Source organism: Perissodus microlepis, chromosome 16 (assembly GCF_051167445.1).
Source record: "Perissodus microlepis isolate ML-2025 ecotype Zambia chromosome 16, ASM5116744v1, whole genome shotgun sequence".
Classification (NCBI taxonomy): Eukaryota; Metazoa; Chordata; class Actinopteri; order Cichliformes; family Cichlidae; genus Perissodus; species Perissodus microlepis.
The window spans coordinates 26330098-26344010 of record NC_140476.1 but is presented as its reverse complement, the minus strand read 5'-3'; the positions used below and the strand labels follow the sequence as shown (position 1 = coordinate 26344010).

Here is a 13913-nt window from a genome sequence, read left to right as displayed (position 1 = left end):
GCTTTAGGATCACCTGATCCAGCTCCAACTCTACGCTTTATCAAAAAGAAAAGTTTTAAACCTTTTAAACTTCGTGATACAATTGTTCAAGATTTTGTATGTGAGAATTTTAAATTCAGGAAGCTTTTAGGGTGACCTGATAATAATCTAGCTGAGAAGCTAAAAAAAGCACAAACTAGTTTTTCTGCTCTGATGATCTCTCTGATACAGGATGTTTCTTATTTTTGAGATATTGGCAAAAACATGAAGGCAGTTCACATATTTGTTCAATGTGTGCATTAAAAGACATATCCTGGTCGAAACGACTCCAAGATTTCTCACAGTGTTACTGGAGGCCAAGGTAATCTATGCAAGCATCTGGTTAGACACCAAGATTTTTAGGGCTAAGTACAGTAATCTCCGTTTTATCTAAATATTGAATCAGGAAATTAGAGATCATCCAGGTCTTTACTTCTTTAAGACATGTCTGTATTTGAACTAGTTTATTTAAATGATCTGCCTTGATAGTTAAATAAAGCTGGGTATCATCTACATAGCAATGAAAGTGCCATTTCAAAACATATTAGTTTAATGTATGTGTTGAAGGACATTTCCTGGTCAAAAACAACTTTAAGATTTATCACACTGTTGCTGGAGGCCAAGGTAATACCATTTCAGTTTCAAAAAGATTGCCTGAAAAGGGGCAGCAGCCATGTGGGGAGGATTGCTAAACTTTAGCTACACTTTGCTAATGTTTTTCTATACCTCAAATACCATCTGAACACTAAATCTGAAATCCTACACCTCAAAGTAACAGGTTTATTTTGTTAAAAATAACCTACAAAGAAAGTCAATTCTACTCTCATGTGTGTACATCAGAGCTAGACGAGTCAAAATCCTGGCATGGCTCCGTGGGCATCGTCTGTATTCAGTTCTCACTTGAACTTGTTGGAATGTGGAACACGTCAGTTTACGCTCTTGTAGCACCATGAAGGAGCCAGGCCTCTGACCCGACACGGCACATCGCATCAAACACGCCTTACTAACCTCCGTCTACGCCTGCCCTCCTCTCTCACTTCACAGCCAGGACCCTCTCCTTCCATTTGTCTTGATTACTGATCTTTTTCCTCAACTTTGCTCTCCCTATCACTTCATTTTGATACCGTTTTGTCTTTTTTCTTTTTACGTCTCCTCTCTCTGTCGGTCTGTCCACGTGATATTGAGCAACACTGATCAGTGATGAAAATCAGATGTATTTATGTATATATATCACATTCGCAGACACTTGAAAAACCCTTCCATTTCCACACAGTTCATGTTAGATGACTTGATCTTTAAACACTTAAATAAACCAATACCAATGCGACACACTCCATCTTTCTTGTGCATGTTTTCTTTTTAGTCCTATCTAATCTGTGCAGACAAAAATAAGACCATGTAAAAGTGCTATTTACAACATTTAGAGAGATTCTGATTTGTTATATCTGGACTCTAAATGCTTCGTTAAAGGGCCTTGTGCACATTTCTGTAAGAAATGGACATGAGAAAATCCTAATGTGTGTCTGTGGGATTTTTTCCCCCCCACTCACCATGAAATGTGGCTGGGTTACTATCCGTCTGAGTTCCTTAGCTTCGTGCTTCTCTGGGTAGCAAGAGATCTCTTCCAGTACCTGAGGAAACACAGAGAGAAGAGTTTAATTTATGCCTCAGTAGCTCTTCTTTACGCCCAAATCACTCCTTCCAATGCGACCTGGCCACTTCAGCGTATGCAGCGCAGACCAACAACACTCACAGTTCCTCTCCAACACCACCTCCTAATGCGAGACCAACTTTGGACACCACTCAGCAAGTCAAGAATCTGGTCAAGCTTTTGCTCCTCCTCCTGCCCTGTGGAAGCCACTTGGCTTGATGTCAGCTCCAGTTATGTTGCGCCTGACTGGTGAATGTGGCATTGTAGAGGTGAGGCCTCTGCATCGAGGAGTTTCAATGTACTTCTCCATATCAAACAGCAGTGTTTAGTTCACGAACGTGCATGGGGTCCAGGTATTCATTATCGCTACACTGTAATAATCACATTTACTTGTTACCCTCAAGAGCTGGCACTTACTGGCATGTCAAAGCCACATGCATTAATACATCAGCAACTAAGTCACAAGTACAGCCAAATGAGATAAAAATCGCATCTCCTCTGTAATCTAATAGCCAGATATGGATGCTATTTTAACACTTAAGAGAACTGCATGGACATTTTACAGGACAACATTATTGTTTAAACTATAGAGGAAAAAAGGTCAGTTTCACCTTTAACCTTGTGTTTTGTTTGTTTCTTGGCAAGTGAATTGAACTAAAAATATGCGTGTACGGAGATAGATAGATTTGCATCCATTAATTACTAGGGCGCGATACCACTTTTTTATGTCCGATACCGATATCATAAATTTGGATATCGGCTGATACCGATATGAATCCGATATAGTGTTTTTTAATCAATAAAACTGTTATTTTAATATCTTTGTGCTTTTTGTATAAGTTCATACTCAAGTTAAACCCCCCCCCCCCCCCCCCAAAAAAAACCCAAAAAAAAACAAAAAAAAAACAAAACACTAAAGCTATTCTGTTACACCTGTATGCAAAAAATACACTGCACCCAAAATATTTCATAGTTCAGCAAAACTGATCAATCTAATAAACTTAAACTTACTCTTTAAAATACCAGAATAGGGAGGATGGAGTAAGCACCCTAACTAATAGGGCTCTAAAACTCCCTGTAAAAAAAATAAGGAACCACCCACCCTCCACCACATGATGCTTAATCGACGTAATCAATTTGATGCAGTGTGAAAAAAAAAAAAAAAATGCCCAGAAATAAATTATTTTTCAAGAATAATTAAATAGATTCAACATCTTTCTTCAACATAATTGCAGACTGCACAGATGGTATCTTCCCAAAGGAAAAAGTACTATAGCTTACTAGGGTATATTAGACTTAATAGTTACTATATACAGTAATGGACTTCTATACATTTTACATCAGATTAAAACTTTGGGTGTAAAATTCGGATAATTATTTATTAAAAGCTAGACATTTTAAATGAGAATAAGAAAGAAAAGTATGTCTTTGTGCCCCCTTTTCCCTGTTCATGCCCTATCGGCCCCCCTGGCTAAACTTTGCTAGATCCGCCCCTGCACAGTTACCAGCCGTCAGCTACGTAGAAAAAGATCCTGGTGTAGAAAGTAATATTAAATAAATTCTAACAACAGCTTATCAAGCTTAAAACGTGCTGCTGTTGTTCAGCCGCTGGTTTCCTCTTTCTGGTGCAAAGTGGGCCAAAAACAAAGAAGAGAGACAGACTCGCGACAGAAAAGCCGATCAGCTGATCACTGATCAGTTTCACGATTGAAGTAGGAGCAGGAGAGGGAGAGAGAAGAGGCAGTCGCTCCATATATCGGTTGTTAAGCTTAACGTGGGAATGCTTTACAAACATTCAGAGATGAACTTACACACTTGCTTTACTTCTCTCTGGGATAACTTCCTTGGAGATGAAATGCTGGTTTGGTAGCAAGGCTACAAATACACACAGCCGCTCTATCACGTGACGCATACTGCTGCGACGTGCTACGGTTATGAGCAGAGTTACGCCATGTCGCAAGTTTTGTGAGGTGCTTTTTTGATATTTAATGGATCGGATTACATTTTTTTATTTCTCTCCGATATCCGATCCAGTAATTTACGTCAGTATCGGACCGATTCCGATACGTAATATCGGATCGGTCCATCTCTATTAGTTACACACCAGGGATCACTGTGAAGCCATCAGTTGCAATGAGAAACAAAACTCCACCAGCTGGACAAAGAGAAAAAGCTGAGGCAAATGCATAGTTATGTGAATCCGAGTTAAAAAAAAACAAACAAACAAAAAAACTCAACAACAGAAAAAACCCCAACAGTGTCGTCACCTCCCATGTCAACGGTGAACAAATGTCCATAGAAATTAGAAACACCCACCAGGCACCAGATGTTCTTTTCTGGGCTAAATGCGGTGGACCTTTAAATTTTTTTTAACTTGCTGAAGAGAAAACGTTTGGCAAGTTTAATCTAAAATCACACCTACTGATTGTTTCAGAAACACAAATGCATTAGGTCTTTGTTTTTTTGGTTAAGAGATCTGTCAGGTTCATGTTTTTGACCAATGAATTCCACACTAAAGTGTAGAAAGGATACTGTTACCATTAGTGGGTAGTGCAGTGGTAACCACATCAGGCAAGATCAGATGTTTGGTGTCAATACACCAGGCAAAACAAACTCTTCTGTAGTGAGCAGTGGGCAAGCGAGCGTGTGTGAGAAAATGCACATTTTAGTGCATAGCTCTTGTTATGAATTTACGTGAGAATCATCTATATTTTAAAAGTTTTCTTCAGCTTTTCTTCAGGATAATAGATTACAAATATGGATAACCTTTCTGAATCTAAAAAGTGAAACCACTGCATTAGTGGCTCAAACCTGCATACTTTCTCGTGGCCAGCAGGGAGCAAGAGATACAGTTTCTGATGGTTTAGAAGTCTATGAGAGAAGTGCACATCACTTCCTCTGATCCATGACCTTTGATGAGTTTATGATCTCAATCACCAATTTTAGTTCTTAATAAAATAAGACTCGTTTTAGTCAGTAATTATATTCCCCATCAAAATTAAAAGGGGGGATGCTTCAGAGAAGGCCTACACTGACTGACAAGTCACACGCAGTGCCCTTCAGTCAAACTGGTTTTAAAAAGCTAATGTGGGGACAATCAAAACACCCGGTTTGAGGCTTGATAACCTCAAATTGAGGGCCTCACTAAGCACGGGGTGATCCATGGATCGACATATATACACAGTGTAAGTTGAGGATCATTTCTCATACATTCTGTCAAATGACAGGCAGGAGGTCATTTTCTGACCCCATGTCACAATTGTATTTAGGCCAAGGGGCAATCCTCCAGAGCGGAAATACTGAGCCAATGTGGAATTGGCAGAAACTACAGTTCCATTTAAGGCGTCAAGCCTCATAGCCTCATGTTAAAATTTGTTGTTTTAAAACCAATACTTACAATATGTTACAAAATTAACCAAGCTAGATACCCTTAATTAATAATTTAAGACTCCAGTCTTTCATCTGTATGTTGTAGCTTCTAGCTCCTGGAAACTACCATGGCAGCAGTCAGATTGCTAACACTGAATGCCAATCAATGAGTGAAGTTACATCATCTTTTATATGGTACACAGCTCAGATGTGAGAAAATGAAAAGTTAAATTTAGTGCAGTGTTCACCTTGGTTTTCTATGAGGTTATATCCTCTATTACAGAATGTTGTGGCTTAATGTTTGCCCTTAAAATTTTGATTATAAAATATATTTATGTGGACTTGAAGAAGAGTGGCCATTTACCCACCTATCAAAACTGCAGCAGTCACGCTTAAGTAAAACTCCATCCAATATTGTAACACTTTCAAAGCCAAGGAAACTACTTCTAACTGATGCCCAGTGAACATTGCAGTAGTGTAATGAGGTCTTACATCTTCCAGAAGTTTCAAAGCGCCACAGGCTCCATCTTGGGAAGAAATCTTAAGTGGAGGAAGACACAAAGAAGCGTTATAAAAGCTGTTGACTCTTGTTTTCAGGACTCACAGGTAAAGGGTTAAAGGTCAGTAATGACAGAGGTCGGGTTAAATCAAGTTCGACCCCTGCCTTTAATCAGTACAAGCCGCTTTTTAAACAGGCTGTAAATCTGGGTAGTTTGTGAGATTAGTATCAACAGCCAAAGTGAAACCTTCCCTCCTGAGAGAGAACAGTTCCAAAACTACACCAACAAAACTCATTTTACTGATTAGACATGACAGTGTAGAGGTAAAAAGGAGCGTATTAGTGCAGCCAGCAAGAAAAAGCTTTGCTGAAGTTTGAATAGTCTTCAAACTGCCCTGCTGCAGCAGAAACCCACAGGAGCCCACTGGAAGCTACTGTCTGATTGGTTCAAAGCACTTCAGCGTTAGCCAGAGTGAATCAGCAGAGACAGAGGTGAAGCAGAGGAGGAAGGCAGGGTAGTCCCTGAAAGCACAACCAAGATTAAACAATACGTTACTCTGAGGTTAAACTGTGCTGAAGAAGTTAGAGGCCAGTACAAGTTTACTTGAACTAAAAATTCCCTTGCACAGCAGTGCAATACAGTCAGGAAATGCCAAATTGGAGGAGTGCATGAACAGGTCTAAGACTAAATATACCATCATCAATATTCACAAATCAAGACTAAAAGTAACTCCCAACTTGCCAATTTAGGGGGAACATATCAGTCCACTTGACAAAGCAGTTTGAAAATCTGAGAGAAGGTAGAGATAATCCAGAGACAACAGCATCCATTTAGCAATATGGTCACATATTAAAGATCTAATCATCCCACTAACGATCCTCAACATCGATCTTTCTGCTAGAGTTGTGCAGCAAATCTGATCGTTGATCATTCAAAGACCAACTCCTATCGGTTTGCTTTCGTCCCATCCATCCATCCATGTAATATCAAACCCTAGTTTCAATCATATCATCATATGAAAGTCTTTGAAAATGGACTATTTTAAGTTTTTTGTTGCCATTTAAGTCTCAGTTGAAAGAAAGTAAGTTGACTTGGGGTCAAAGTAATCAACCGAGTTTCAAATTAAGAAAAACAAAAACCCTGCGACAGACTGGCGACCTGTCCAGGGTGTACCCGCCCCTCGCCCTATGATGGCTGGGATGAACATGCACCATTGTAACAGTATTTACATGACACTTTCATAAGAAAAAGTATGACCAATTCCTCTGAAATCAAAACAACCATCATTCAATAAATTGAAAACAATAAACATCCCCTGATGGTGAACATGTGTTTTCCACATATACTGGTGTAAGGGCTCCAAACCACCATATACTGCACTTCTTGGCTTAGGCAAATTATATGGCTTAATAATAATATAAGCAGACAGGATATTTCTGTACAAAAAAAAAAAAAAAAAAAGTTTGGTGACACCATTTAGTGTGTTTTTAAGTGTCTGACAGTAGGTTTTCTGTAGAGACAGATCTAAAACTAATAAAAGACAGATGAAAGTCTGCGACAGCAACACTAAAACGCTGTTTTTATTCCCACAAACTAACTGCATCTGGTGTGGCTTCATCGCAAACTCTTGATCCATTTTCTGAAAATGTGAACCAGAATCTATAAGCCCAAATGAAGTCCACAGACACAGAGCTGCGTTAATTAGCCAGATCTCTTTGACATGAACCAAAGCCACATAAAAACAGAGCCACGCTCCCAGCAAATGGTTTTCCCCGTCTGGAGAGCTTTGGGATTTACAACGCCAGCCCTCGCCCACTCTCTCAGTTGTCAGACTTTTTAAATTGCTCCCTTAACAAAGCACACACACACGTAAACACAGCAACATTTTGTGCAGCTGCCTGCATGCATGGCTGTTCAGAAAACTACTCACAATGCACACCACAGTCCCACTCTTTCCTCTCACATGCTCCCTGTTCTTTCAGCCTTCTTGTTAAGCAGCAGCTTCTCTCTGCATCCTGCTCGATGGTGAGGCCAGACTAACTGCATGTTTGTGAGCTCATCATAGTCACCGTCAGATGCTGGAGACTATTATAAGAAAACCAGACTAAGAGCATTAACAAACCCATCATTGTTAGTGTTTTTGTGTCTATGCCTCATCTAGCAGAGTGTAATGAGGAAGGTCAAATACAGACGCTGGAGGTCTCTTTTTAAAACTCACAGGCCAGTGTGTTCTTAAGGCGGGGCCTGGGCTAACAACACACACAAGCTCAGTGGAGTTTGAGCCGAGACGCAGAGCAATTGCAGTGGGGGTGCGGTATGAATTAAAAAACAAACAAACAAACAAACAAACAAACAAACAAACAAACTTGGACACAGCTAGCATAATGGACAGGTTTTTGATGGGGCTCCCACACAAACTCAAAGCAGAAGATAAAGCATTGTCAAATATGTTTCCAAACCAACTTCCTTCAAAGCCAAATACTAGAAAATGTGCAAACCAAAAGTAAATGATTTAACCAAGCATTGCTAGCTGCACGCCATAAGACAGGAAGAGGAAACAGTGGATGGAAATAACTCATGTGGTTACGCAGCGAAAACGCAGGGCTTCAAGTAGCTGGTTAAAAAGCTCAACCCAAGGTCCAACATTCCAGGTATAGCAGCAGGTAGAGATTTACTATTGCACTATAATGCTGCCACTACTGGCATCTTGTTGGAACACATTCACACTTCAGATTAGGTAATGTGTCATCAATGACAGCAGCTCACTGAGAAAATGGAATTATTCTAATGCCACTAGAGGATGGCTGCAAAAGCAATCACCATAGACCCCATGCCCCAAATAAGCCAACAAAATAAAATAACTACCTAACTTTAAACTTCTCCATTTGGAGAAGTTTAAATTAAGGCTTAAATTAAGGGACGACTGGCTGATGTGGTAACATAGACCAATGTAGCAGATTGCTCTCCTCTTCACATCCACAATTGTTAGTTACTATACTGTGCCTCTCAACAATGTTTCTTTTTAAGTGAACTATGACAAATAATATGGGTTGCTGTGTGGTACACATATGTTCCAGATTAGGTAAGTGACATTATTGTACTGTGTCTATATGTTATTTAGCACTGATTAGCAGGTATCTGCATCCATGTGTAGCACCCACACAGTTTATGGATGCAACTTGTAGAGACCAGAAACCAGTGGATGATGTCATAGTGGGCATATCAATCTTTTATATGTAGTCAATAAGTGAAAACGGTAGCATGGTGCCATTGACTAGCTAGCTAGTGTTAGTAGGCTAAGATACCTTTTCAGTGGTTTCACAGATATTCTGTACTGTCACTAATAATATACTGTTATTTACTCTGATTGGGGCAATCTGATGACCAAAGATTCAGCATTACAGTAACCAGCTACAGGCCACCTATGCAGGTTTTGCTATGTATGCTCTACATATTGGCATGCATTTATTTATTTATTTATTTGAATAGATTTTATAGTATTATCTACACTGTGTCTGCAGGTTCATCTTCCAGCAATAAGAGAGTACAGCACTGGCATCTATAACAGATAACTCTCCTGTCACTTGCTGCTGCTGATAAAAAATACTTACTTTCAATTTTACAAAAGAAACGTCACTGACGACATAAGACGAGCCAGTGTTGCTTAATAATAGTCAGAAAAGTGTGAAAGCACACCGCTGCTAAATTTAAGAATGTAAGATCTGCAACTAAGCTATCAATGTGTAAAGTTGATGCTGTGGGTGTTTATGGCTGGACTGCCATTAGACCCTTGTATCAAGTATAATTCACTGTCAGACTGATTTGATTGCAGGTCAAACAGAATCAAATTTACACTTAGCAGCTTTAAGGAAGCTATTATGCTCCTCCTATTATGCTTTCACTTATTTTCCATCAAATAATGCTCCAATGGTCGATGTTCATTTTAAACAAGGTCAAGGTTTCAAATAATGAGGTCAGTGTATGTATAATTAATCTATGTGAGCCAACAGCTCAGATTGCTCTAAACACTTGGTTTCAGACAGTTTTTCTACTCTTTGCTTTGCATGAAATCACAGAGCAGGGAGAGTCTAACATGGTCACCTTGGGAACACAGCCCACTCACCTGTTGTTTAAACATTTTGTTTGGTAGCCAGTCAGAAGCAACACTGGGTTTCCTATCTTAAAACACGTATATTCACCCCTTTAAGGCAGATGACATATATGAAACCCTGCCAGCATATATATCCTGCTGTCATCACAATCATTCCTCAGAAAACCTCTAACAAATATGAAGTTTGCTTAGCTGACAGTGCTGAAGTTAGCCACCGCTCTTCAGATGGGGTACAGGCTGCCTGTGGAGCTTTAATTTCAAGTTTTCCATGCAGTAGTATCCATTCTTATTTGGATGGACATGCTCAATATTTTGGTATATTCAGCACTTTGTTTGAAAGCGCTTTATAAATAAAGTTATTATTATTATCAAATTGAAGCAAATGAAGAGATCTTCTATTCGATACTATTTCTCTTTACATGAGAAGAAACAGCATGAGGGATGCCCTGCCTGTCTGGGGTCTACAACACTAGCAGAATGCTGACTGAACCCAAAGAAAATGTGTTTTGTCACCAGCTCTAGCGTTCAACCCCGAGGAAGACGGGTGACATTTGTGTAGGAAGTGCTGGGAAAGACAACATATCTGTTTTCTCTGTTTTGCCACACAGTGGTGAAGCTGCAGGTGGAGTGGCATACTCCACTGGTTTTCAGGGTTTTCTTCCTACCCTTAACAATTGTAAAAAAAACACGCGGCCCTGTTCCCGGATTTTGTTTTAGAGCCAGCCTCTACAAGGGTCAAATCAGTGACTACCCACGTCCCTGTGCCTTGCTATGGATAGTAACTGGAACTGGACGGTGGGGTGGAAGACGGCTTAGTTAACAGAACACATATTGAGCTGTGCCTGGTTGCTTATCTGGCCCTATGGTGGCTTCTCAAGTCTTTTGTCTAAGCACTGCATCTCAGGTGGACAACATTTATTAGACTTTAGTCTTCAGTGCCTCCATCATGAGGTCTGTCACCATGCTCCACACATACCAGGCAATCTTCTTCTGTTTTACTAGCCAAATGTAAAGCTTTATCTAAACAGAGGCTTTTCCATTCGTTCTGTGGAGGCCATCTTTATAGTTTACAGTACCAAAGATCTCTTGTTGCCTCAGGGTGTGCAAGCACTTTCTACCAGGGGAATGGCAACCTCATGGGCCCTTCTATGAGCGACTATCAGCTGGATGTGAAAGCTCCTTCAGTGGCTCATTCTGTCTTTTCTGTCATACACTAGCGTGCTGGTGGTTAGGCTCTTGTTTGGTAGTATGAGAGAGAGATAGATTTTTCCTGAAGGAGAGACACTAAGTACAGCACCAAGTCGCCCCACCACACAGCTGCACTCCGTGAAGAGCCGGTATTTAAGGGATAACTGTGAAGACGACAGGGGCCATCAGTGCAGGTGTCACATATGTAATCACATGTAAACAAAGGGGGGCAAAATATACTGTATTTTTGTACCTCGTTCCTCTCCTTCACAGAACAGAAGGTGCTTTTTTTTCCTCTCTCTTTTTTTTTTTTTTTAAATAACAGACCTTAATGAAACAGAACCTGAAGTACAAATACTACTCGATAGACTCTAGTGCTTAATGTCTTATTAGAATAACAGCAACAAAAAAATCATAGGGAATTATTTTCAATTTTGTTTAGGCCACCCCAGACACACTTTAAGGACCCCTGGTTGTGCCAAGACCCACAAACAAACAGCAGCTTCTTTAAAGGTGAGCAGAGCGATCCACGGCAGTGAAGAGTTGAGAGTTTTAGTGAGCAAGAGGATTAATGCAGCCTGAGCAGAAACAGAAGTGTGTGGTGAACAAGAGGAAAGCAGTAAGTGTGTCATCCATACGAGGTATTAAATTCATCACACACATCGCATGAATGCAAGTGTTGATGTGAAGAATGTAAGCGTGGGAGGAAAATAATGCACGTTTTCTCACCTCTTTGGCTCTCTGCACGGCATCACTGGGGGGGTTTCGGATCTGTGGGGATGACTTGGTGTTGATCTTATCGTAGAGCTGAAAGATAAAAAGCACAAGGACAATGAGCTGGACAGCGAGATTGTGACCAGAAATTAGTTTTCACTGAGGTCAACACGACCAACGACACGTCTTCTACATATTTGCTATATCAGACAAAGCTGTTCATGGCTGCAACATTCACATAGTAACTTCCTGATGCTACATCAATATCGCTTTATTGAACACATTTGAAAATGTGGGAATGTGTACATGCTTCCACTTTATTTTCACGATTGAGTTCTAATATACATATACGAGTTACAAAAAACCCCAACAAAGAGCAACAACCACAACAAAAATCCCAGCATTACCTTTTTTGGCAATTTGTGCTACAGTAGCTCATCTGTTGGATCGGACCACGTGGGCCACTTTTTAATCACTGACCACTGCAGACTGGGAACACCCCACAAGATCTGCACTTTTTAAGATTTTCTGACCCAGTTGTCCAGCTATCACAATTTGGCCCGTGTCACACACGTGCTTGCATCCTTGCGCCTGCCCATTTTTCCTGCATCTAACACATCAACTTTGAGGACAAGAGAATCCTTAACATAACCCAACCACTAACAGGTGCCATGATGAAGAGATAATCAGTGTTATTCACGTCACCTGTCAATGTTATGCCTGATCAGTGTATAGAGACACATAAGATATGGAGAGAAAACTATATTAATAAAAAACAAAACAACAAAAACACTACGACAACAAAAAAGAAAAACTCTTCAAAGACCAAATAAGAATGGATAAATGTATTCTGAATAATGTGTTCTGTGGCCAAGGCTAAGCGAAACAGTAAATGTCCTGTATTTGTATAGCGCTTTACTTAGTCCCTGAGGACCCCAAAGCGCTTTACACTACATTCAGTCATCCACACACACATTCACACACTGGTGATGGCAAGCTACAGTGTAGCCACAGCTGCCCTGGGGCGCACTGACAGAGGCGAAATCCACAAGAACAGCACACATTTGCAAAATAATGTGTGGCACCTTAGAACCATTCAACCACTTCCATCCTCTGACCTTTAGATTTGCTCTCCAGTTCCTTCAACAAACCACTGAATGAGGGGATGTTTTAGGAACATTGATGTTTCATTCACTAATAACCAAGAGCACAAAGACAGTCTGACAGCAGGCGGTGGCCCAACACCTTACTCTGCTCTTCAGTCTGTTTTTCCCCTTTATATATTATATTAAACACATTATATATATTATATTTAAACCCAGAAAATGGTTAGAGCCTTAATGTTTATCAGAACACGGTCAATGTGCGTATGTGCACAAAACTGCTCAACTAGTACACCTTTCCAAGTTTTATGTGTAGAAATTCACAAGGTTTCAGCAGCAACAACAACCACATCTCTCTCTTTGGCTGCATCAAGTGCACACAAAATTAAAATTGATGTAACACTTAAACTTAAAGCAGTTTCGATGAAAAAGCGTAAGCTTGAGTGCTGATGCCACGTTTACAGTTTGCCCCCCCCCATCCTAAAACCGCCACAACCTTGTTTCCTCATCAGTCTGACTGAAAGACAACAGACACAAGCTTATAAAAATCCTGTGACTAATAAACAGCACTGCTCTGCATCGCCGATGTTTATTAACGAGACTGCATGTCTGGATAGAAAAGTGGCCCTGGACACAGTCCAAACAAAAGCAGCAGCTGAAGCTCAAATCAAAGCAGAGGGTGGCTTTTTGGAACAAAAGACACAGACAACCACAGCTGTGGAAAGCAGCTCTACTCATATACAAAGCAACAACAATGTGATGTTTGAGGAGCAACTTGTAGTTTTCATTTAACCTGCTCTGCAGTGCATGAGCGGGCTGCATAATGTGTACAAAGAAAAGCACTCTCGGAGGCAGACACTGAGAGTCACAGACAAACTGTGTTTGTACCAGCCCTAGACTCAACGCTGCTCTGTTCTCCCTCTTACAACCACGACAGCAGACGACATCATGCAGCGCACAATGATAAACATTAACCTAAAAAATCTTTTTGCATTTTGTACACCAAGTACATGTAGCTGCTGTTTCACTGCACTGAGACATTCACTTTGCTTCTAGTTTGAATCAAAAGTGTCTGCAGCTGTCTTAAGAAAAGCGTGCCTTCGTGGAGGGGGGTGAAATGCACAAACAGAAGTCGTCTGTGGTGCTACACATGCCCAAAACTGAAGTTTGAAGTTGTGCGACTAAATACTCGGCTGCCCCAGATTCTTATTTTCTGGTTCACGATCACAAAAAAAAGCCCCAAAATATTTATATATATA

General features: G+C 40.4%; 1 protein-coding gene across 15 annotated transcripts in view; it reads right to left on the bottom strand.

Moving 5' to 3' along the window:
- caska (calcium/calmodulin-dependent serine protein kinase a) overlaps window positions 1-13913 on the bottom strand; it is a 158017-nt gene that overhangs the window by 23368 nt on the left and 120736 nt on the right. For 8 of the 15 annotated variants that reach the window (XM_084908988.1, XM_084908978.1, XM_084908981.1 and 5 more), the window contains 2 exons: window positions 11567-11644; window positions 1569-1649 (listed from right to left, as the gene is read on the bottom strand). In XM_084908988.1, the coding sequence (XP_084765114.1) occupies window positions 1569-1649; window positions 11567-11644 (159 nt within the window). Of the gene's footprint in view, window positions 1-1568; window positions 1650-5530; window positions 5579-11566; window positions 11645-13913 lie in introns of all 15 variants that reach the window. The other 7 variants (XM_084908974.1, XM_084908975.1, XM_084908977.1 and 4 more) reach the window with 1 other exon arrangement.